Consider the following 24,728-nt stretch of genomic DNA (forward strand, 5'->3'; position numbering starts at 1 on the left):
AAAATATATCGTTTTTTTTTCACTTTTTGTGGCTATTAATTATTTTCCTCACATGAATTCTGTGAGAATTCGTTTTAATCCTAACTCAAATTTTTGTGCAATGTTGGGTGATTTCATAGAAGTGAATTTGTATAACCTGAATAATGAACTTGGCTGTTGCCTGTATAGATTTCTATCATTGCCATGTCTAACTTCATATTTCTCTATTAGCACAAGCCTGTTTCATCAACTTTAATGTGCTGTTTTGATGCTATTACAACATTCTTGCTTGTATTTTACATCACTTTTTTGTGTCATTTGCCATGTTTAGGATTTTTTTGTCACTTGGCAGTTCCATGTTTTTGCTAATCTTTTTAAATACCTGCAAGATCCATATCAATATGACTTGACAATTTTGTATTTTTTAGTAATATTGATGGACCTGCCTCTCTTATAAGCATGTCCATTTGGCCTCCAGTAATTGGATTTTAAGATAAACCACCAGTGAATGTTGTGTAGTAAATACCAAGCCTTCAACCTTTGCAGAGTGCAGCTGATGATACTGAAACTAAAGCAACGGAACTTACCAGAGCTGTCGAGGAACTTCATAGTCTACTAAAACAGGCAAATGAAGGTATGTTTATTTCAAACGTTAGTCTATTTGTTTTGGTTCAAGTTGCTTTCGGTGTAGATGCTTTTGGTTTAAGTTGCTTGTAAAATTAACTTGCCTGATATTTGTTTCAGCTCATAAAGTAACTGAAGATCGTCTGATTGAGACAGAGACTTCCAAAACCAAAGCAGTTGCTGAACTAAATGAAAAGATTATCAAACTGGAAAAGGAACTGGAAAATGCTAACCATCTGCTTTCAACCACAAAGCTTAAAGGTGCCTGAGTAGATACAAAAATATATTCAGTAGCAGTAAATATGTCTTGTTTTGTACCAACTTGTGTATTTTGTATGATAGGAGCTGCCACTTTATCAGAAGAGGAGCTTGCAGCCATGTCACCCACTGCAGCAGCTGTTGCTAAGATCGTAAAGCCTGGAATGAAGCTCACAGAGGTACAAGACTGGTGCTAATTGCTAATGTTCATTTCAGTTTATCTTGGAGAATTCTACCATGTTGGGGGGTAATAATTGAGTTTTTTTGCTGGGTTTCAATCAGCATTTTTCAGAAGCTCATAGATAAATTATAACATACTTTATATATAGAGTGTCATGCATATTGTTTGCAGTTACACTTTCTAGGATTCAAATTTTCACTGTCAGCTACTGAACTTCTCCTTGCACCTTTACAGTTTTCTCTAGCAGAAATAAACTGGAAACTTATTGGCTCAAGACCAATCAAAATTCACCTTTGGGTTTCGGTTTGGGTATTCCACAATATTCCGCGTGGGAATTTAAACTGGAGGTGGCAGTTTTTTTTAACGAGGTCGAGTTGCGAGTTCGACACCAACCTGGCACGAATAGAGAGCACGCTTGGGAGCGGTCTGTCACTGGATCGAACTCGGGAACCTCCATTCTCGAGTCCAGCGCTGATCTCACTCTGCCACCAGCTGACTAACCTTTGTTTTGCGATACAGCAGCTTTTCAAAACCTCTAATCAAAATAGCAGAATTTTACTTAAAGCACAGGATTTGTGACATAAGAGCAGTGATAATGAAACTGGGTAGAGTTTCTCCTGAACACTTGGGTGTTCTTTGGAATAAGAATGTACAAGTGTAATTTGGAAGAAATAAATTGCTTGCTTAATGTCTCCACAGTTATATAATGGGTATGTTGAAGCTCAAGATCAGTTGCTATTGGCAAAACAGGAAAATAAGAGAGTTAATAAATATTTGGATGAAATTGTAAAAGAGGTAGAGATGAAAGCTCCACTTCTGAAACGTCAGCGTGAAGAATATGAACGCGTGCAAAAAGCTGTAGCAAATCTTTCAGCTAAATTAGAAGATGCCATGAAGGTAACTTTTGTTCTGTACTTCCTTAACTGTTACTTGGTTTGAAAACATTTTCTGACCACAAATAACTGCAGTTTGAAAATATAAATAGAAAAATAAAGCTGGTGCAAGCAAATAGGATTGCTGTAGATGGGCAAGAATGTTGGCATGTATGTGATGGCCTGAAGAACCCATTTCTCCACTGTACAACTGTGGTTCTGTAAGACTGTACAAAGGCACAATTGGTAGCAATCTGGTGATTAGCTGTTTCTTTTACAATAATGAATATCGTCTGTGTATTTTGCATAATCTGGTGTACAAAATAGTTTTGTGAAACTTAATCACAATAGATAATTATTGATCCATATTTTAAAAGCAATTCTTGGGGAAAAATTGTCTTTGTTTAAACATTTCTCAAAAAATGCTATGCAAGCTAATTTATGTTGTAAAGGAATTGTATTAATGTGAATTACATTGATAAAATCTACTTCTGTAGGAAATTCGACGTTTACAAAAATGTACCGATGAAGCGAATAAGCAAGCGTCATTGCTTAGTAGAGAGAACCAGAGATACAAAATGCAAGTGTCAGATCTTTCACAGCAGGTTAGTGTTTAGCATAATGTACATTACATTTTATTCTCATGCCAGTAAGTCAAAACAGAGGCGCCCTGGTGTCTACATCTCTAAATTCTTTTTATTCATTTACGGGATGCGGGTGTCACCAGCTAAGTCAGCATTTACTGCCCATCCCTAGTTGCCCTTGAGAAGGTGGTGATGAGCTGCCTTCTTGAACTGCTGAAGTCCCTGAAATGTAGGTACCCCATAGTGTTGTTAGGGAGGCAATATGCTTTCTCTCATTTGCTGAATGGCCTATTGCTGTACATTAGATGAGCTTTTGTATGTTTGAAAATTTAATTTACTTAGAATTATTCATTGTTGATCTAATGGAGCAGTTATATCCATGTGCCATTGCTTCTCATCTGACATGGATGTGTTTGTACTTGTGATTCAGAATAGAATTCTTTTGATGGAACTGGAAGATGCACGAGGAAATCACATTTTACGTGAAGATGAAGTTAGTTCTGCCGACATAAGCAGTTCCTCTGAAGTAATTTCTCAGCACCTGGTGACCTATCGTAGTGTTGAGGAACTGCAACAACAGAATCAACAACTGTTGGTGACTGTTCGTGAACTTGCTGAAAAACAGGAAAAGGAAGAGAAGGAACAAACTTCTTCGCAGTAAGTGCTTTAATTGCTGATGACTTGTTGGTTGTTAATCTGTAAACACCTCAAACCAGTTGAAAAGTGGCTTTCCTTACACTACTGTGTCTGTGTTCGTATCAGTTCTACCTCTGCCTTCCACACAGAGAAGCATTTCTTTTATATTTAATTGGTGCTTTGGACATATTCTGAAAGATGGCTTTAGCTTTTCAAATGTTTCTACTGGCATCTAGCATAAAAGCAAGAATATGCTGGAAATAGTTACGCTAAGCTGCATTGGACTGCAGGAAAAAATGTTACAAATCAATATCTTTTGTCAGAGCTTGGTGCAGATCAAAGTAAATTTATTATCAAAGTACGTATATGTCACCATATACAAGCCTGAGATTGTACAAGAAACACAATATAATCAAAGAGGAAAATGAAGTAATAATAATAATAATAAATAAATAAGAAAAAATATTGAGAACATGAGATGGCGAGTCCTTGAAAATGAATGTATGGGTTCTGGGAAAATTTCAGTGAGGGGTTGAGTGAAGTTATCCCCTCTGGTTCAAGAGCCTGATGGTTGAGGGATAATAACTGTTCTGGACTTGTTGGTGTGGGTGCTAAGGCTTCTGTTCCTCCATCCTGATGGCAGCAGTGAGAAGACAGCATTATCTAGGTGGCTGGCGTCCTTGATGCGAGCGCTGCTTTCCTGCTGCAGTGCTCTATGTAGATGTGCTCAATGGTGGGGAAGGCTTTAATCATGAACCACTTGGCTGTCTCCAGTACTATTTGTAGGCCTTTCCATACAAGGGCATCGGTGTTTCCATACCAGGCTCTGATGCGACCAGTTAAGATGCTCTCAATCACACACTATCAAAGTTTGTTAGAGTTTTAGATGACATGCCAAACTTCGTAAACTTCTAAGAAAGTAGATGTACTTATTCATAATGCACCTACATGGTGGACCCAGGATAGGTCCTCTGAATTTATAACGCCCAGGAATGTAAAGCTGCTGATCCTCTCCACCTCTGATTGCCTGATCTTCTGATCAATTGGTTCATGGACGTTTGGTTTCTTCCTCATGAAGTCAGTAATCATCTCGTTGGTCTTGCTGACATTGAGTGAAAGCTTGTTGTGGTTTCACTCAGCCAGATTTTCAATCTTCTTCCTATGTGCTGATCTGTCACCACCTTTGATTTGGCCAATAACTGGTGTTGTTAGCAAGCTAAGTATGGCATTGGAACTGTCTTAAGTATAAAGTGAGTAGAGCAGGTGCTAAGTACACATCCTGGTGCACATGTGCTGTTGTAGAGGAGATGTTGTTGCCAATCTGAAGTATCTGGGGCCTACAAGTGAGGAAATCGTCGATCCATTTACTCAAGGAAGTATTGAGGCCATGGTCTTGAAGCTTATTAGTTTTGTGGGGATGATAGTATTAAATGTTGAGCTGTAGTTGATGAAGAGCATCTTGAGTGTTATGGGAAAACAAAATAAACAGTGTGGAGTCCAAGTGAACCTGAATGATGCACGTGGTATTGGTGCAAGCAGAGAGTTGGTGGTGAAGGTGGTGAAGTGGTCAGCAGCACAGGAGCGCCACAGGGAACCGTACTCTCTCCGGTCCTGTTCACCCTGTACACATCTGACTTCCAATATAACTCGGAGTCCTGCCATGTGCAGAAGTTCGCTGATGACACGGCCATAGTGGGGTGTGTCAGGAATGGACAGGAGGAGGAGTATAGGAAACTGATACAGGACTTTGTGATATGGTGCAACTCAAACTACCTGCGTCTCAATGTCACCAAGACCAAGGAGATGGTGGTGGACTTTAGGAGATCTAGGCCTCATATGGAGCCAGTGATCATTAATGGAGAATGTGTGGAGCAGGTTAAGACCTACAAGTATCTGGGAGTACAGTTGGACGAGAAGCTAGACTGGACTGCCAACACAGATGCCTTGTGCAGGAAGGCACAGAGTCGACTGTACTTCCTTAGAAGGTTGGCGTCATTCAATGTCTGCAGTGAGATGCTGAAGATGTTCTATAGGTCAGTTGTTGAGAGCGCCCTCTTCTTTGTGGTGGCGTGTTGGGGAGGAAGCATTAAGAAGAGGGACGCCTCACGTCTTAATAAGCTGGTAAGGAAGGCGGGCTCTGTCGTGGGCAAAGTACTGGAGAGTTTAACATCGGTAGCTGAGCGAAGGGTGCTGAATAGGCTACGGTCAATTATGGAAAACCCTGAACATCCTCTACATAGCACCATCCAGAGACAGAGAAGCAGTTTCAGCGACAGGTTACTGTCGATGCAATGCTCCTCAGACAGGATGAAGAGGTCAATACTCCCCAATGCCATTAGGCTTTACAATTCAACTGCCAGGACTTAAGAACTTTTTTTTAAAGCTATTATTAATGCTTTTTGAGTTAGTGATTTAGATGCATATCATATTATTACTGAGTTAAGTATTGTATGTAATGAGTTTTTGCTACAACAAGTGTATGGGACATTGGAAAAAATGTTGAATTTCCCCATGGGGATGAATAAAGTATCTATCTATCTATCTATCTATCTATTAAATCTCTGGAGTGGATGCATCAAATATGTGAACTGAATGCTGAGGCTTTAGGCCTGCTCCGAGCTGCTCCGGTGGTTTGGACCTAAGAGCTCAATTTGGTTTGGATTGCTGCTGCTGTTCATTTCTAGTTGCATTAATTTTTTTTAAATCTCTGGGCACTGGGGGTTAGTCATATTTTCTTTAAGTTGGGTTCTTTCAGATTCCATGCTTCGCGACTACCTGTTAAACAAATCTCCAGGTTTTATAATTTGTACACTTGTTGATGATAAATTCACTTAGAATCTTCGAATATTTGGATCTAGTTGAAAGATGAATGAGAACATAGAGAGGGAAATGGTGAAATGAGATGTAGAAGCAATAGTAGCTGGAATTGAAATTAAGTACAATGTTGGCACCACCTAGCAGGATAATTAGCATATGCTCAATACATGCGAAAGATGACTGCTTGTTTTAATATGAAATTTGTTTACTATTTTTGCATTGGAATCTATTTTGTTCGGATTGCATTACTACCACTATGTCTAATAATGCAACATAGTAACATACATGATTTCTTTCCCAAATGAATTTTTATTTCCTATGAATTAATGTATCAATTTCATAATCCACTAAATCCCTTTATGGCTTCACTGTAACTTCACACTGTACCTTTATCTTAACCTTGGGTACTTCCTGGCAGCATACTCTGCTAATATATTTGCAGTAATTGCATCGTAACAGATTGAATTTAGATTTATCAACATCAGTCCCTCTTACTCTCAAAACCTCATTGTCTCTCTGTTAAAGACCAGTTCTCTGCTGTCTCATGTCTCTGGCTTACGTTTGTGCATATCCCTGCTGCTCCCTTATTGGTCTAGAGGTAGTGTTTTGTCTAACAGTTAGACAAAACATTTAATTCGGTTAGACTCTAAATGTTACCCATCGAAGTTGTCTTTCTAAGAAATAATACAATAGGTAGAATTAATAATCTCTTTGAACTGCAGAATTTCCGAACTTCAGCAAAATCTTGCAGAGGCTCTGAATGAACTTGAGCGCCTTCGTGAAGCCAGAAGTCATCAGATGCAATTAGTGGAATCAATTGTTCGGCAGCGGGACATGTACCGTACACTGCTTACACAGATGACTGGAGTGACAATACCAATACAGGGTAAGGAGAGATTACCAAATGCTATTTAATTTGCGTGGCATGCTGAGAAATACACAAAGTGAGATTTTGTGCACTTTTTTTGTTATTCATAGACAGTGTCACAGGAAGGAATGGGGCATATGTTCTTGTTTCTGAAAAAACATTGAAAGAAAATCAGTTACTTGTGTTGTGAACTGATAGAAAAATGTCACCTGGATACTTAAAAGCAATGAAGAAAAATTATTTTCAACTTTGTGATGCAACCAGCAGCTTAAAATCAGTTATTAAGGAAATCCAGGGAAGCAAGGTTCTTTAGAGTATTTATTGGAGGGTAAAGTGTGAGAGTTTCAATTAGCTGGAGCTTATTAGGCTTGTGAAGAGTTAGAAAATGCTTGTATGTCAGTCCAGAAGCATGTTGGCTTAAAGTCTACAGTGCTCAACAAGCAAAATAGGCAGTGAGAGTTAATTCAAACAAAAGTAGAACATGTAAAATGAATTTCAGATGTTTAAATCAGGAGACAACAAGCACTTCAGGATGAAGTTGGACAGGGGTAGTGGTGATTATTTAAAATTCTGTTTGGCATTATGCAAAAGGACAAAGATGAAAAAGTGGTATGTGTGAACAATTGGAATAAGCAAGCAAAATGAACTGGAAGTAGAAACTAAAAAGTGGCACAATTGCATTGCACTTAATGTTCCAAGGATCTGCAGGTTCTATCTGAAATTGCATATTTCTCTGTAATACTGTTTCGTCCACATCCAAGTTGTAGTAGATTGAATGGTGCTGAAAATTTTCCCTCGGTATAGGACAAGAATAAAAGTAAGTTGATGTGCATGTGAGAATGGGAATAGATTGTAGCGGTGCAGAAAAATAAGGTAACTGGAATAGTTTGCACAGAAATTGGTCCATGGTGGTTTCCAGAAGAACAATGTGTCAAATGTTTCTTGTGTCATTCTCAGTAAGTTTGGGTAAATTGCTCAAAGTGCGTTGAGGCATTTGATAATTGAGACTGTGTGTTTTGGGCTTGTTTCCATTATGAAAATGACTGGTCACTTGAATATAACCCTTTCCCTTGGACCCAACAAGTGTTAGCTATTTCACAAAGCTTGTAGAAACAAAAGGTATAGGAATGATCTAAAGGTTATTTGGAAGGCAAATAGTGCATGTAAAAATATTGGCAAGAAAAAAAATCAAAGATGGTTTTTTCATTTGAGGGAAAGGAAGGATAAAATCTGAGAGCAGAAAACATGAGTATGTTTTGTAGAGGAGGTGAATACTATAAATTAACCCTTGTTACAGGAAGGACTTGCTAAGCCACAGGGTGCGGAGCATATTTGATGATGCTTTCACTGCTGGAGGAATTTAGTTATGAGATGATGTAGGCTAAGCTTAGCTTTCGGCATTAATGCAGCTAAAAATCAGGTGAACTGAGCTTGTGGAGCAAGAAGGTTTGAGGGATTATGATCAAGGTGCAGACTTGACGTATGCATGGGCTAATTTAAATTAGCATTTCCTGTGATTAATATGAAAGATCCATGGAATTACAACACCTGAGGAGGCTAATTGACTTGTTTAAATCTATACTGGTTGGAAACTTGCTATGTGGCCAATTTTAAGAAATTTAAAAAGACCTATTATGATGTGGTTTACCCCTGCTGTCACCCCAAAATTAGGAAATATAACAGAAGAGATGCCTTTAATATCATCCACTCCAAAAAGGTCTCCAGGTCAAACAAAACAATTGCCCCAGTTGACCTCCACACCAGCTCCAGTTCCTACAGTCGAGTCTGCGGAACTTGTTCAATCAAGGACTGCACTAAAACAGGTAAGGAGGGGTACAGTACACAATTTCTCCACAGCATTTGTGTTCTACTATTTACTCATCTTAAACATTGATTTATCTGGATTTATACTAGTGTTAATGTTGGTGTAATACAGTGAAAAATAGTCTAAACATTTAAAATGGCAAATAATATTGTTTCGTCTGTATTAGTGGTTGAGTTTTTAGAGATTTCAATCACATTTTTGTTCTGTATAATTTAGCAGTTTTTGTTATTTCTTTAAATCATCTGGTTCCCACCACAAGCTTCAGAATAAGAAACAAATCTTGCCACTGACATAATAGAAGTTTATTGTTTTGCGGCAGCAGTATAGTGCAAAACCGTAAAAATCTAAATTGCATAAAAAGTTGTCCAAAAAAGGAATATCGAGGTAGTTCATGGACCATCCAGAAACTTGGCGGTGGCTGTTCTTAAATTATCGAGTGTGGGTTCTTAAGCTCCTGTACTTCCTCCCTGATGGATGTATGAGAAGAGAGGGCATGTCCCAGTGCTGAGTCTTTATTGATGGATGCCACCTTTTTGAGGCATTGTCTCTTGAAGATTCCTTGAAGGTGTGGAGGGTTGTGCCCATGATGGAGCTGGCTGAGTCTTGTAACTCTCTGCACCCTCTTGCAATCCATTGCATTGGAGACTCCATACCCAGGCTATGATGTGGCTTTCCACAGTACATTTATAGAAATCTGCAGTAGTCTTTGTTGATGAACCAAATCTCCTCAAATTCCAAATGAAATCAAGTTCTGCATGTGGTTGCTTCACTGTGCTGTGCCCAGGATGGATCCTTTGAGATGTCAATGCCCAGGAACTTGAAACTGCTCATTCTTTCCAGCCCTGACCCCGCAATGAGGGCTGGTGTTTGTGTTTCCTGACTTTCCCTACCTGAAGTCCACAATCAGTTCCTCAGTCTTGCTGTTGTGACACTCAACCAATTGATCTGTCTTGCTCCTGTATGCCTCCTCTTTGCCATCTGAGATTCTACTAATAATAGTGGTGTTGTTGCTGAATTTATAGATGGTATTTTGAGCTGTGCTTAATCACTTAGTCATGAGTGTAGAGGAGTAGAGCAGTGGGCTAAGCACGCATCCTTAGGGTATGCTTATGTTGATGGTCAGTGAGGGGGACACTAACTGTGGTCTCCTGATAAGTAGTTCAACAAGGAAACTTTGATTTTCATGAGACTATTTAAGGTTATCATTTAGTTTTCACATTGGGGATTAAATCAGTGATACTGTGTATTAAAACTTGATTTTATTTGTTTATTCTTTGGATATGTGATTCTAATAATATTCTTTGACATGGGCAGGTTGGGCAGATGACCAACAATTTAGATAGATATGAGTATATTTTAAAGAAAATGCAGAATCTGGACCCTAGACACCTGAAGCCAAAGTAGTTAAGAGCGCTCAATTTGGAGACTTACCTACTTCCTATCTACATGGTTCAAAATCTTAAATGTTGAGGATCACTTTTCATCGAAGAATCTTTAATAAATCCTGTAGCGGTGTGCTACATGCAGCGCTGAAATAACGACACGTAGTCAGTGAGCTGCAGTTGCAAAAGAGGTTTATTCAAACTTTGCGGCCTCACTTTAAAGCCTTCCTGTTTCCGCCCTCCCTGGGCAGGAATGCTGTAGGGGGCGCGTATTCACTGTCCCGTCCTGCGCGCGGGCTTTTCCCCTTGCTGGTGAAGCAGGCTTGGCGCCCTCTTTGGAACCGGCCTCTATGCCGGCGCGCTGCACTTTGTGAGCTGGTTCAAGTGCGCTGGGAAGTGGGTCGCCACATAACCACCCCCCCCCCCCCCAAAAAACCGGCGATACACCACCCAATGTCCTCAGTCTGGGTCGGTCCCTGTTTGGGAGGTCTGCCTCTGCGCCGCGGTGCCTGAATCTCGACCGGCTGCGCCAAGTCCACATGGGCCGGTTTGAGTCGGTCCACTGTGAAAACCTCCTCTTTCCCCCAAATGTCCAGCACGAATGTAGACCCGTTGTTTCTGATCACCGTAAATGGCCCCTCGTAGGGCCGCTGTAGCGGTGCCCGATGTCCGCCCCGTCGTACAAACACAAACTTACAGTTTTGCAGGTCTTTGGGTACGCAGGTTGGGTTCTGCCCATGGTGTGAAATGGGTATGGGGGCCAGGTTACCGAGCCTCTCGCGCAGTCTGTCCAGGACTGCTGCGGGTTCTTCCTCTTGCCCCCTTGGGGCTGGTATGAACTCCCCTGGGACGACCAGGGGAGCGCCGTACACCAACTCGGCTGACGAGGTGTGCAGATCCTCTTTGGGCACCGTGCGGATTCCAAGCAGGACCCAGGGAAGCTCGTCCACCCAGTTAGTCCCTTTGAGGCGGGCCATGAGAACCGACTTCAGGTGACGGTGGAAACGCTCCACTAGTCCGTTCGACTGTGAGTGGTTGGCAGTTGTGTGGTGCAGCTGTGTCCCCAGAAGGCTGGCCATGGCTGACCACAGGCTGGAGGTGAACTGGGCGCCTCTGTCGGAGGTAATGTGGGCCGGTACACCAAAGCCAGGTTGCAATCAGTGCTTGGGCGCAGGATTCGGAGGTGGTGTCGGTGAGCGGGAACGCCTCTGGCCATCTTGTGAACCGGTCCACGATAGTCAGGAGGTGCCGCTCTCCTCGCGACAATGGTAGGGGGCCCACGATAGCCACATGAATGTGGTTGAAACGCCGGCGTGTGGGGTGGAACTGCTGCGGCAGGGCTTTGGTGTGCCTCTGTACCTTGGCTGTTTGGCAGTGCATGCACGTTTTGGCCCATTCACTGACCTGCTTGCAGAGTCCGTGCCAAATGAACCTGTTGTCTACCATCCGGACGGTTGACCTGATGGAGGTGTGCGCTAAGTTGTGAATGAAGCTGAAAATGCGCCGCCGCCAGGCTGCCGGGACGACGGGGCGGGGTTGGCCTGTGGTGACGTCACAGAGTAGGGTCCTCTCACCTGGGCCTACGGGGAGGTCCTGGAGCTGCAAACCGGAGACTGCGGTTCTGTAACTAGGGATCTCCTCGTCTGCCTGCTGCGCCTCCGCCAGCGCTTCATAGTCTACCCCCTGGGACGCGGCTTGGATGTTAGGGCAGGAGAGAGCGTCCGCCACGATATTGTCCTTTCCTGAGACGTGCCGGACATCCGTCGTGTATTCGGAGATGTAGGACAGATGTCACTGCTGGCGGGACGACCAGATGCTTTCGTGAACGCAAAGGTAAGAGGTTTGTGGTCCGTGAATGCGGTGAAGGGCCTACCTTCTAAGAAGTACCTGAAATGCCGGATTGCCAGGTATAGCGCCAACAGTTCTCGATCGAAAGCACTGTATTTGAGCTCGGGTGGTCATAGGTGTTTGCTGAAAAACACCAGGGGTTGCCAGCGACCCTCGATGAGTTGTTCCAGCACTCCACCGTCTGCCGTGTTAGATGCGTCCATTGTGAGGGTGGTAGGGATGTCCGTTCTGGGGTGCACTAGCATCGCGGCGTTTGCCAAGGCTTCTTTGGTTTTAATGAAAGCGGCGGCGGACTCCTCGTCCCAGGTAATGTCCTTGCCCTTACCAGACATCAGGGCAAACGGGACGCATGATTCGGGCTGCTGAAGGGAGGAAGCAGTGGTAGAAATTCACCATACCCACGAATTCCTGAAGGCCTTTGATTGTGTTGGGTCTGCTGCTGGGAGCGTGGCCTGGTGATCTGTGCGACAGATGCCCCACTCTCCTTGGCTTTCCACAGCACGTCAGCCCGGGCCGCCACCTTCCGGGGGTTACTGAAATCCGCGTCAGACATCAGCAGGCGTATGTCCTCGGGCAGCTGCTCCAGGAACGCCTGCTCAAACGTGAGGCAGGGCTTGTGTCCTCCGGCCAGGGACAGCATCTCGTTCATCAAAGCCGACGGTGGCCTGTCTCCCAAACCATCCAGGTGCAGTAAGCGGGCAGCTCGCTCGCACCGTGAGAGTCCGAAAGTCCTTACGAGCAGGGCTTTGAATTCTGTGTATTTGCCATCCTCCGGGGGCGACTGTATGAACTCCTCAACCTGGGCGGCTGTCTCCTGGTCGAGGGAGCTCACCACATAGTAGTAACGTGTGGCATCTGAGTTTATCTGCTGAATGTGGAATTGGGCTTCTGCTTGCTGGAACCATAGGTGAGGTCGCAGCGTCCAGAAGCTTGGCAGTTTTAATGAAACTGCATGAACAGATGCGGCGTCGTTCATCTCCGGTCCAAATATCGTTTGGGCCGTCGGGGTCACCAATTATAGTGGTGTGCTGCACACAGCGCTGAAATAACGACATGTAGTCGGTGAGCTGCAGTTGCAAAAGAGGTTTATTCAAACTTCATGGCCTCTCTTTAAAGCCTTCCTGTTCCCGCCCTCCCTGGGCGGGAATGCTGTAGGGGGCGCGTATTCACAGTCCCGTCCCGCATGCGGGCTTTTCCCCTTGCTGGTGAAGCAGTCTTGGCACCCTCTTTGGGACCGGCCTCAATGCCGGCACACGCCACTTTGTGAGCTAGTTCGAGTGCGCTGGGAAGTGGGTCACCACAATCCCATGTTTTAAGCAGTTAATTCCAACCCAATATTTCCAATATTTTTCTAAATAGTAGCTTATATCCATGCTCTTTAGTTATTTAGCTCTTCTAAATTGTGTCTTCTATTATTGCATACATGTGATTTCCAATTGAATTCTATTTGTTTAACTAACTTGCAAATGTGAAGATATTAATGGACTGTTTTTAGAAATAGTAAGACCTAATATATTCTACTTCCTCACAGTGTCTCACCCCAATTCCCTGCCATTGTATTTTTCTTGTTCTTCCTCAGATATGTTCATGAAACACTGAAGTAATTTAGAATCACAATTCTGTTTTCTGAGACCTAATCAACTTCAGCTATTCCTATTCCATGTGTGAAATCAAATTGCAGTCAATTGCAGTTGGCCATACCCCAGTTGAGAAATTTTGCTGCATGTCTCTCACTTTGTCCTTTTCAGTAATAATGCCAAATCAACTGAATTATGATCACAATTACCAAAATGTTGTCATTTCCCCTTCTTGTTCCATAAACTCCCTGTGTTCCTTCTCTCTTGTAGGGCAAACAGCACTCCATAATTTGCATATTTTATTCTGTATCCTCTTGCCTTTTATGCCTTGCATCTTGCATTTTTGAAATTCCCTTCTGTATGACTGTCTCGTGGTTTATGATAGATACATCCAGCATGTGGATTTAACCCCATAGACATGGGAGCATAATTAGGACATTCGGTCCACTGAGTCTGATCTGCCATTCTATCATGGATGATTTATTTTCCCTTTAATTCCATTCTCCTGCCTTCTTCCTGTAACTTTTGACACCCCTCCCCCTTATTAATCAAGAACCTATCAACATCTGCTTTAAATATACCCATTGACTTGGCCTCCACAGCTGTCTGTGGCTGAAGACACTCCTCTTCATCTCTGTAAAAGGGAGACATCCTTCTGAGGCTGTACCCAGCCCCCAGTCCTAGACTCCCCCACTATAGGTTCAAGATTCAATGTTGTGTAATGTCATTTCTTGTAGAGAAGTGTAAAGGAGAATGGAATAATTGTACTCCGGATCCAATGTAACACAATAAAAACACAGTTAGATAAAGAACGTAATACTAAGAAAACTATATATATTTATTCTCCTTTTAAACACAAATGACTTTAATGTTCTGAGCATACCATCCAACTCTGCAGCTGAATACACTTCGAGTTATTTGCTGTCTGGTCATGCAGTATCCTGCAACTGGCAGTGATGTTAGTGATCAACTGCCTTGTGGTGATAGATTTGCAACACAGTAAAATCTGAAGGTACCCAGCAGGTCAGGCAATATCTTGAAGGGGATTAAACAGAAAAAAGAGTTAACTTTTCAGGCTGAGACCCTTTGTCAGAACTGGAAAAGGAGTAAAGTCAGAATAAGAAGGTGGGGGAAGGGCAGGAGAACAAGCTGGCAAGTGATAGTTGAAACCAGGTGAGGGAGAGTTCAGGCATCTGGGTAAGGGAGGGAACCAGATGGATGTGATGCATAGGTGAGAAGAGATGGGGGGGGGGGAATGAAATTAGAGAAATTGATATTTATACCATCAGATTAAAGGCTACCTGGAAGGAACGCAAAGTAGAATTAAAATGGGTGGCCACGGGGAAATCCCATGAGTGAATGTGCTTGAAAAAGTGGTTCTCCAATCTGCTTTGGGTCTTCGTCCAGCATCTGTAAATTTTCTTTTTTAACGATAAATTTACAAATCAGGTTGATGTAATGCTCGGAAGTGAACATGCTGCAGTTGGTACTATTGCTACAAAAGTAATCAACAAAATAAAATGAAATATTTATATTTGGTTGTCAAAAGCAAAAAATTAATTTGTGTTGATTTCTAAGAATTTTAAAAATCACTATTTCAGCTTCAATTACATTTTGATAATTACAAAAAAGAAAAGGCAGCGAATGACAAAATATTAAATGATCAGAATGAGAAACTTCAAGAACAATTGACACAGATGAGAACAGAAAACATGAAACTGTCTACCCAACTGGAATTTGCCTCTAAACGGTATGTATGAGAATCAATGCTTTATAGCTTTCTTCAAAGGGTTATCTAAATTGCAAATCTCTGATTTCTTCAGTGCTTATTCCCTAAAGCTCAGGCCTGCTTTTGCTTTATTCTGATTTTGAAAAGTTCTCTTCAATGCATTAAAATATGCACCCTGAAGAGCTATTAGCCTTGTATTTCTGGCTTAGAATGGAAATTCTAATGACATTTTATTACTTGCACACTCAGGAGAAATTTACTGAATGTTTATGGGGGTACACCCAGTTTACTTTTTGTGCTTTGTTCCTTTATCAGCTCAAAAAGCCTTGATATTTCTATCATGATATTGTTCATATGCCACTTGCATTAATGTCACCCTCTTTATTGTATGTTTTTTTAAGAAACCCTTTAACAAAAAATGCTGCTTAAAGTTGTGATTATTTATGTTTACAGTGCCTTCTGGAGGACAGGCATTGAAGCAAGTGATTAGGGAGGAATTGACTGATTTTTTTTCTTTTTGGCTTGTCTTTTTCTGAAAACAGCCAAACATCACTGCAAGGCTCAATTGAAATAAAAGGAGTATAAATTATGTTTGTTAGAAATTACCATAATTTTTTTCTTATTTCTGTTCTAATCTGGCAAATAACCCGCTATGGATTATCACAAAATGTAACAATTCATTTTTCATGTTAGATATGAGATGCTGCAGAACAACGTAGATGGATTCCGCCGTGAAATTGCTTCTTTGCGAGACAGATGTCAGAAGCTTACCACAACAGTGCAGAAGCAAGAACACATAATAAACAGCATGACTCAGGATTTGCGAGCATCAAATGAAAAATTGGCTTTAGAAGAGGTAAGAATTTTAAGGAGACAGTATGCCTGGAGAAAATAGTAAGTTTGGAAGAGAGCACATAGTCATTTGCTAATTTTCCTTTTATTATACATATGGTGAAGTATTTCACAGGCTTTTTAACATGTTTATTGAATGAATTTTGTCCAATGCAGCTACTTGGCTTAAATCTTGATTGTACCATGTTTTGTTTTTAAAGTGTTTTATCTTTTTATGGAAGGAATTCATTTTATTTGAAATAAGTTACAATAGTTTTAGGAAGCTGAGCAGTTGAAAAATTTTTAATCTTCTATAATGCTCTGACAGACCCGAGGAGAAAATTTGAGAAAAGAAAAAGATATGTTGAAGATGGCAGAAATACGCCTGACACAAGAGCGGGATTCCAAGTTCGCAGAACACAGGGGACAAAGTTTGTTACTAACAAATTTACAGTCCATTCAGGTAAACTATTGAAAAATTTGTGGTCTTGAAGTAGAAGTATTAGTCACAGAATATTAGGTGTAAGAGGTGGCAGTAACTTGAATTATGGTGATGGCAGTTTACTAATAGTTAATTTGTAGTTTGCCTTCAAATGAACAATTATTTTTAAAGAATATTTGCATTTATAAAATTGGTCTTAGTAGAAACAATTCTCTTAGCAAGCATTGGAGAATAATCTGTGGAGACTCAGAATAAAGGTTTGGGATCATTTTCTCCTAGAATATATAGAATTGTTTTTTATGTTTTAAAAACCTTTGTTCATATTTTGTTTTAAAGTAATTCTGTTTACATTTAATTCTTGACAATACATAGCTGAGTTTGGAACGTGCAGAAACTGAGACCAGGCAGCGCTTAAACAACCAGATTGAAAAACAAGAGCGTGAAATTGAGAAACTAAAGAGAAAATGCGAATATGAAGTGGATCAACGTCATTTGCTCGTCAGAAACCAGGATGTAGGTTTACACCTTTAAAAATAATGGTATAGGATGTATAATTAATATTTTCAATCGTGTTTTGACATATTTAAGAGACTAACAAATTATTGGAGATCAGAGTAGAAAATGAAAGGGAACCAATGTTCACAAATCATTTTACAATAAGAGTAAATGTTGCTGTTTTGATTGGTTCTATAAATTTATACTTTAAATGTTTATTGATTTCTACTTTCTCTTGAAGATTCAACTTATGGAAATCAAGAAGCAGCTTGAGATGGAGTCTAATCTTCACACAAAGACAAAAGAACTTCTGAAAAACTCAGAAAAAGAAGTTAGTGCCTTGAAGTTACAATTGAACAATCTTGAAAGTAAATTGGCAGAGACTAAGGGAAGTGATTCTAAAGGTAAGTCATCTATATGAATGTGTGTAAATAGGCCTATATTCTTCTGTCTCCTGAGCCAGTGCTGACTCTCAACATCCCTCTATAATCTGGAGTAACCCTTCAATAGCAATATTTCATTTTACAGCTTAATATTCACAGGTTTAATATCTGATTGTATGTTTGTTGATTATGGATGATGTTGATCTGTAGGTATAGTTTTGTACAACCTCTTAGCTTACAGTTTAAACCAACTTTGTTATTGTTTTCCAATTGCTTATCTTGAGCATGTTGTTATTGCTCTCATTCATAATGCATGGATGTAGCTTGCAAAGACTTAGTTTATTACCTAACCTGAAATGCTCTCTTGAACACAGAGCTGAGCTGCAAGGAAAAAGAGAGAAAATCTAGCTTAGTCAAACTTTAGGTTTTTCTTAAACCCTGCCCCCCCCCCTTCAACCCCCATACTACACATTCACACGGCTTGAGAGTTAGTGACTGAACTTGTTAGTGGAAGTGCTCTTTAGGGAACAGTTGCAGCAGTAGTTCACTAGATGATAGTGAAGAAGAATAGCTTATCAGAATAAATTTACTTCCATAAAGAATGAGGCATTATTGTTGATTGAAATTTCAGTTAGTCATATAGCTGTGATCTATTCCCAGGTGACTCAAATACAGAAGAAGATATCGATAACCTCCGAGCACAGCTTAGGCAAGCTGAGGAACATGTTAGCGACTTGAGAGAACGCCTCAAGACTACTACAAGCAATGTGGAACAATACAGAGACATGGTCCTTAGTCTGGAGGAGTCTCTTAGTAAAGAGAAACAGGTAGGTAACTTATATACATCGAAGAAATAGTTGTTTTGATGATATGTTGAACGTGAGAAAATATGAAGCAGGAGTAGAGCAATGCTGCCTCCATCCTGTTTCACAATTTAATAAGGTAATGACTGATCTGGTCTTGGCTTTAATGCATTTTTCTTGCCTATCTCCATACTGCTTGACATCCTGTGTTGGAATGTTTGTAAATCTTTGTGTTGAACATATTTAGCAAGTCTGCCCTCACAGTCCTCTGGTTTAGAGAATTTGTCATCCTCCCCACCCCCTCCCCCCCAAGAAGAAAACTTCCACCATTTCAATCTTAAATGGACAACATCTTTTTTCTGAAACTCTGCTGTTTTCTCCTCTCATTCTTCAGAACATGAACATTGCAGATTTCATTTGACCAACCTTTCTTCACACATTAACCTCTATTTTAGTAAACTTTGTCATCAATTTTGTAGAGCATGTATTTTCTTTAGGTATAGAAACCACTCAGGAGAGTCTGTTGTATATTATAAAATTTCTCTTCACTTCTATGCCCTTGGCTATAAAAAGGCAATATTTCATTGAAATTTCCTAAATAATAACCTTTTGATGTTTCATACATTAGGTACTCCATACAGAACCCTTTGTATTCATCATTTTGTGATCTTGCTCTACTGAAATACTAATTTTCTTTTTATTCTTAGCGGGATAACAGCATCATTTTCCATATGGTAACTTCTGACTCACTCAATTTCTATCTTTTTGCAGGTTCTTCATATCTTATAAAGCAAATTTCAAAGAGCCATGATATTTTTAAAGGTGGAACTAGTTGTGTATCTAAGGTTATTAGAGAGTAGGGCAGCACAGAAACCATGTAGTCTGTTCAGAACTATGAATCTGCCTAGTCTTGTTGACCTGCATACCCCTCCCATCCATGTACCTATCCAAATTTTTCTTGAATGTTGAAATCTCATCTGCATCTGCCACTTATGCTGGCAACTCCTTCTACACTCACCACCCTCTGAATGAAGAAGTTCTCTCTCATGTTCCCCTTAAACATTTCTCCTTTCACCCTTAAGCCATGACCTGTAGTTCTAGTCTCACCCGTCGTCAGTGGAAAAAGCTTGCTTGCATTTACCCTGTCTATGCTCATAATTTTGTATACATCTATCAAATCTACCCTCAGTCACCTACACTCGAATAAACTAACCGATTCAACCTTTCCCTGTAACTCATGTCCTGAATTCCTGGCAACATCCTTGTAAATTTTCCCTGCAGGCTATTGTTTCAAATGTGGTAATAGAAAACTATAGATTATCCCATTATTTTTAATGTTCTTTTGAAAGATTGAATTTAAATGGTAGCTATATTTTGCACTGGAGAAGTTCTCTTAGAATTGATGGCTCTTCTATTAACATAGCATAAAAAAGACAGAATGGAAGTGATGTATATGGGATCCCATTATATTTCTGCTGCCTGGTGTCACTGATTTCTTTTGCCCCATCCTTTGAAATATACTGTGATCTCTTGCTGCACTTGGTTTTCAAATTCGGGAGTACTTTATTTTTGTTGGGATGTGAGAGTACTGAAATGTGAATAATCAATAGCAATCCTTTCAGCTGGAAAATTCAACAGACATCCCATTTATAATTCGATTTTGCCATTTCAATTTGTACCTGTTGACTTTCATTTGAGTAAGATTTGAATTATGACCATAAGACACAGGAGCAAAATAAGGTCACTCAGCCCATCAAATCTTCTCCTTGGCTGATTTATTATCCCTCTTAAACCCACTCTCCTGCCTTTTTCCCCATAACCTTTAATAGCCTGACTAACCAAGCACCTATCAACCTCCGCTTTAAGTATACTCAATAACAGCCGTCTGTGGCAATGAATTTCACAGATTCACCCCCTTCTGGTCCAAGAAATTCCTCCTCATCTCTGTTCTAAATGGATATCCCTCTATTCTGAGGCTGTGCCCTCTGGTTCTAGATGTTAATCCTTTCATTCCTGGAATCATTCTCAGGAACCTCCTCTGGATCCTCTCCAATATCAACTCATTTCTTCTTGGATAAGGAGCCCAAAACTGCTCATGATACTCCCAAGTACGGTCTGACCAATGCCTTATAGAGCTTCAGCATCACATCATTTCCAATCCTCACGAAATGAATGCTAACATTCCATTTGCTTTCCTTACTACTGGCTCAACCTGCAAATTAACTTAAGTCCCTTCGCAACTCTGACTTTTGAATTTTCTCCCATTTTAGAAAATAGCCTACATCTTTATTTCTTCTACCAAAGTACATGACCATACACTTTCCTACGATATATTCCATCTGCCACTTTGCTCATTCTCCCATTCTGTCTAAATCCTTCTGCAACTCTCTGCTTCTTCATCGCTATCCCTCCACCTTTCTTGGTATCATTTGCAAACTTGGCCACAAAGCCATCAATTTCGTCATCCAAATCACTGACATATAATGTTAAAGGGCAGTCCCAACACTGACTCCTGTAGAACACCACTAGTCATCAGCAGCTAGCCAGAAAAGGACCCCTTTAAAATTAAGTTTGATATGCCACATCATTTCAGTATAAATCTGCAATCTTAACAAATTAATACAAGAAGTTGTGCATGATTGACTAAGTAGCTGGAACTGATCAATGCCCCTACTAGAAGTAATTCTAATGGTGTAACTAATCTTTTTTTTTTCTTTGACACATTTTCAGGTAACAGAAGAGGTACGGGCTGCAGTGGAATCTCGGCTCAAAGAGTCTAGTGAATATCTGGCGCAGTTAGAGAAGCGCTTGTTGGAATCTGAAAATGAAAAACAAGCTATCACAGATGAGAAGCACAAGGCAATAGAAAATTTGGAGCAACAGGTATGACATTTCATTGGAAATGACAGGAATAATCCCTTGCAAAATAAAATGAAATGCTTTAAGTTGCTTAATATATGCCTGTTCACGATTGTTGATTTTTAGTGAATCCAGAGTTTGAATTTTAAGATTGCTACAGAGTGGATTAATTGGGCAATTGGTTAATCAGGGCTGCTGCTTATTTGGGACAATTCTTAACAAACAAAAACAAATTGAGAAAATTGCCAAGATTCCCTTCATTTGTTTGGGACTTGTTGCTACTTCATTGGGGCAGGGGACTTGCCGAGCAGGTTCTAATGAGTATCGGTTGTGTATACTCGTGTGGCCATCATTAACATAGATGACAAATAACATGGGCCCAACACCACTAGCCACAGGACTGGAGGATAGCTAATGTTACTGTATTGTTCAAGGAAGTCTCTAAGAATAAGCTGGGAAATTATAGGCAGGTGAGTAAGTAGTGGGTAAACCATAGAACACTATGGCACAGTACAGGCCCTTCAGCCCTCCATGTTGTGCCGACCCGTATAATCCTTTAAAAAAAAGTACTAAACCCACACTACCCCATAACCCTCCATTTTACTTTCATCCATGTGCCTGTCCACGAGGCTCTTAAATATCCCTAATGTTTTAGCCTCACAACCCTCTGTAAAAAAAAAAAACAACACACAAAAAAAACCACTTAACCTTGATGTCTCCCCTAAACTTCCCTCCCTTAATTTTGTACATATGCCCTCTGGTGTTTGCTATTGGTGCCCTGGGAAACAGGTACTGACTATCCACCCTATCTATGCCTCTCATAATCTTGTAGACCTCTATCAAGTCCCCTCTCATTCTTCTGTGCTCCAAAGAGACAAGTCCCAGCTCTGCTAACCTTGCTTTATATGACTTACTCTCCAAACCAGGCAACATCCTGGTAAATCTCCTCTGCACCCTCTCCATAGCTTCCACATCCTTCCTATAATGAGGTGACCAGAATTGAACGCAATACTCTTAAGTGCGGTCTCACCAGAGATTTGTAGAGTTGCAACATGACCTCTCTACTCTTGAACTCAGTCCCCCTGTTAATGAAGCCTAGCATCCCATAGGCCTTCTTAACTACCCTATTAACCTGTGCAGCGACCTTAAGGGATGTATGGATTTGAACCCCAAGGTCCCTTTGTTCATCCACACTCTTCAGTAACTGACCATTAATCCTGTACTCAGTCTTCTGGTTTGGCCTTCCAAAATGCATCACCTCACACTTGTTCAATGGCCTTCCAAAATGCATCACCTCACACTTGTCCGGATTGAACTCCCATCTGCCATTTTTCTGCTCAACTCTGCAGCCTGTCTATATCCTCTTGTAACCTTTGACAACCTGCAGCTCCATCCACAACTCCTTCAATCTTCGTATCATCTGCAAACTTACTCACCCATCCTTCCCCCACTACATCCAGGTCATTTATAAAAATCACAAATAGCAGGGGTCCCAGGACAGGTCCCTGCGGCACTCCACTAGTCACTGACCTCCAGGCAGAATACTTTCCTTCCACAACTACCCTCTGCTTTCTCCCTTTAAGCCAATTTTTTATCCAAACAGCCAAGGTTCCACTTATTCCATGCCTCATGACTTTCTGGATGAGTCTCTCATGAGGGACCTTGTCAAATGCTTTGCTAAAGTCCATGTAGACCACAACCACTGCCCTACCCTCATCAATTTCTTTTGTTACCTCTTCAAAAAAAACTCAATCAGGCTCATGAGGCACGATCTTTCCTTCACAAAGCCATGTTGACTATCCATGAGTAGACTGTACTTCTCCAAATGCTCATAGATCCTATCCTTAAGAATCCTTTCCAGTAGTTTGCATACCACCGACGTAAGACTCACCGGTCTATAGTTCCCAGGTTTCTCCCTATTACCTTTTTTAAACAAGGGAACTACATTTACCATTCTCCAGTCCTCCGGCACTTCCCCTGCAGCCAAAGAGGATTTCCAAAGAGGAAGATATTTCAAGGGACAAGATACAGTAGTATATAAGTGTTTTGATAGTGATGGCCTAATTAGGAATAGTCAACATGGCTTTGTGCATGGTAGGTCATGTCCAGCCGATCTTAGACTTTTTCAAGGAGGTTACAAGGAAAGTTGATTAAGGGCAGGTAGTAGATGTTGTCTATGTGGACTTTAACAAGGCCTTTGACAAAGTCCCACATGAAAGGCTGGTCCAGAGGTTTCAGTTGCTTGGCACTCAGGATGAAATAGTTTGATTCTTCATTGGCTTTGTGGGAGATGCCAGAGAGCGACATTAGATAGTTCCCTCCCTGATTGATAGTGGTGCTGGGTCCATGTTTTTTGCCAGCTATATTAATGATTTGGATGATAATGTGAACTGGATCAGCAAATTTGTGGATGACAGCAAGATTGGGGGTGTAATGGACAGTGAGGAAGGCTGTCAAAGTTTGCAGTGGGATCTGGACCAGCTGCAAAAAAAAAATGGACTGAAAAATGGCAGGTGGAATTTAATACAGACACATGTGAGGTGTTGCACTTTGGGACAACAAAACAGTGAAGGATTTATTCCAAGTATTGAGTAGCCGAGTTGGGATGTTATATTGTATAAGGCGTTGGTGAGGCTAAATTTGAAGTATTGTGTGCAATTCTGGTCACCTACTTATGGAAAAGTTATCAATAAGTTTGAAAGAGCACAGAGAAGATTTGGAAGAGTTTGCTGAAACTTGAGGACATCAGTTATAGGGAAATGCTTTGTTTCTTTTAAAATAGAATGTGGAAAACATGGTTCCTTTTTTATCGACAAGTACAGATTTCAATTACCTTAAGGCTATATACATTTTTAATTTATCTTTTTTGAATACTGCACTGACGTCATCGGCTAAATGGAATTTTGAGCTTGATGTGTAATGTCATAAGCTTAAAGAGGTTAATTTCCCTCAAAGCTATGCCAGCTGGTGTAAACCATAGAAACTTTAAGTATACATTTGTTTTTTTTTTGCATCAAGGAACCATGTCATGGATTTAATAATGAATAATTGTATTCCTTTAGCTGATATTTTAATGCTGGACCATTCATTGATGCAACTTTATTTTATTACATTATTTTATTGCATTGATTGCAGGCATCTGAACTGAAGAGGAATCTGAGCAATCTTCAGGCAGAGCTTCAGGATGCCGTTCAGCGAGCGGCTACTGCTGCAACCAATGAACAACAAGCAAGGGCTGATTGTCAAGAGCAGGTCTGCATAATTATTTTGGGCACTGTGGTTCTTTGGTTGTATGAGTCATAACTGATAAACACCAAGTAATTGTTTGACAATGATACATGCCTTATTTGATAGTGAAGTGGTTGGGGGTATTACCACAGTTTGTAAAGAATGAAATAATTTGGTTTTTTTTCCCAATTTGTAGTTTTAACAGGTTTTTTTATGGGTGTTTTTAGGCTAGGTTGGCATCTGAAGCACAGAATAAATATGAACGCGAGCTGATGCTGCATGCTGCTGATGTGGAAGCACTTCAGATTGCTAAAGAGCAAGTTTCAACAAATGCACAGGAACGGCAGAGGTTGGAAGATGCTTCTCAAAGGGCTGAGGCACAGATGTTGGAGTGCAAGGCTGCCAAGGATGAAATAGAAAGAATATTGAAGGTAAGTAGGTTTGAAAATTGTGCAAGTAAGTCTTTTCTTATTTAGTTTGTTTCTATAAGGAAATATAAATAGTCTC

General features: G+C 40.7%; 1 protein-coding gene across 4 annotated transcripts in view; it reads left to right on the forward strand.

The window, feature by feature from the left end:
• Positions 1–24,728, forward strand: part of tprb (translocated promoter region b, nuclear basket protein) — a 91,696-nt gene that overhangs the window by 29,315 nt on the left and 37,653 nt on the right. For all 4 annotated transcript variants that reach the window (XM_073063290.1, XM_073063289.1, XM_073063288.1 and 1 more), the window contains exons 9-25: positions 526–613; positions 724–864; positions 946–1,040; positions 1,742–1,939; positions 2,412–2,519; positions 2,929–3,155; positions 6,674–6,837; positions 8,491–8,642; positions 15,053–15,201; positions 15,874–16,036; positions 16,340–16,474; positions 16,826–16,966; positions 17,190–17,352; positions 17,992–18,158; positions 20,865–21,017; positions 24,129–24,245; positions 24,449–24,652. In XM_073063290.1, the coding sequence (XP_072919391.1) occupies positions 526–613; positions 724–864; positions 946–1,040; positions 1,742–1,939; positions 2,412–2,519; positions 2,929–3,155; positions 6,674–6,837; positions 8,491–8,642; positions 15,053–15,201; positions 15,874–16,036; positions 16,340–16,474; positions 16,826–16,966; positions 17,190–17,352; positions 17,992–18,158; positions 20,865–21,017; positions 24,129–24,245; positions 24,449–24,652 (2,565 nt within the window). The remainder of the gene's footprint in view (positions 1–525; positions 614–723; positions 865–945; positions 1,041–1,741; positions 1,940–2,411; positions 2,520–2,928; positions 3,156–6,673; positions 6,838–8,490; positions 8,643–15,052; positions 15,202–15,873; positions 16,037–16,339; positions 16,475–16,825; positions 16,967–17,189; positions 17,353–17,991; positions 18,159–20,864; positions 21,018–24,128; positions 24,246–24,448; positions 24,653–24,728) is intronic.

Source organism: Hemitrygon akajei, chromosome 12 (genome assembly GCF_048418815.1).
Source record: "Hemitrygon akajei chromosome 12, sHemAka1.3, whole genome shotgun sequence".
Classification (NCBI taxonomy): domain Eukaryota; kingdom Metazoa; phylum Chordata; class Chondrichthyes; order Myliobatiformes; family Dasyatidae; genus Hemitrygon; species Hemitrygon akajei.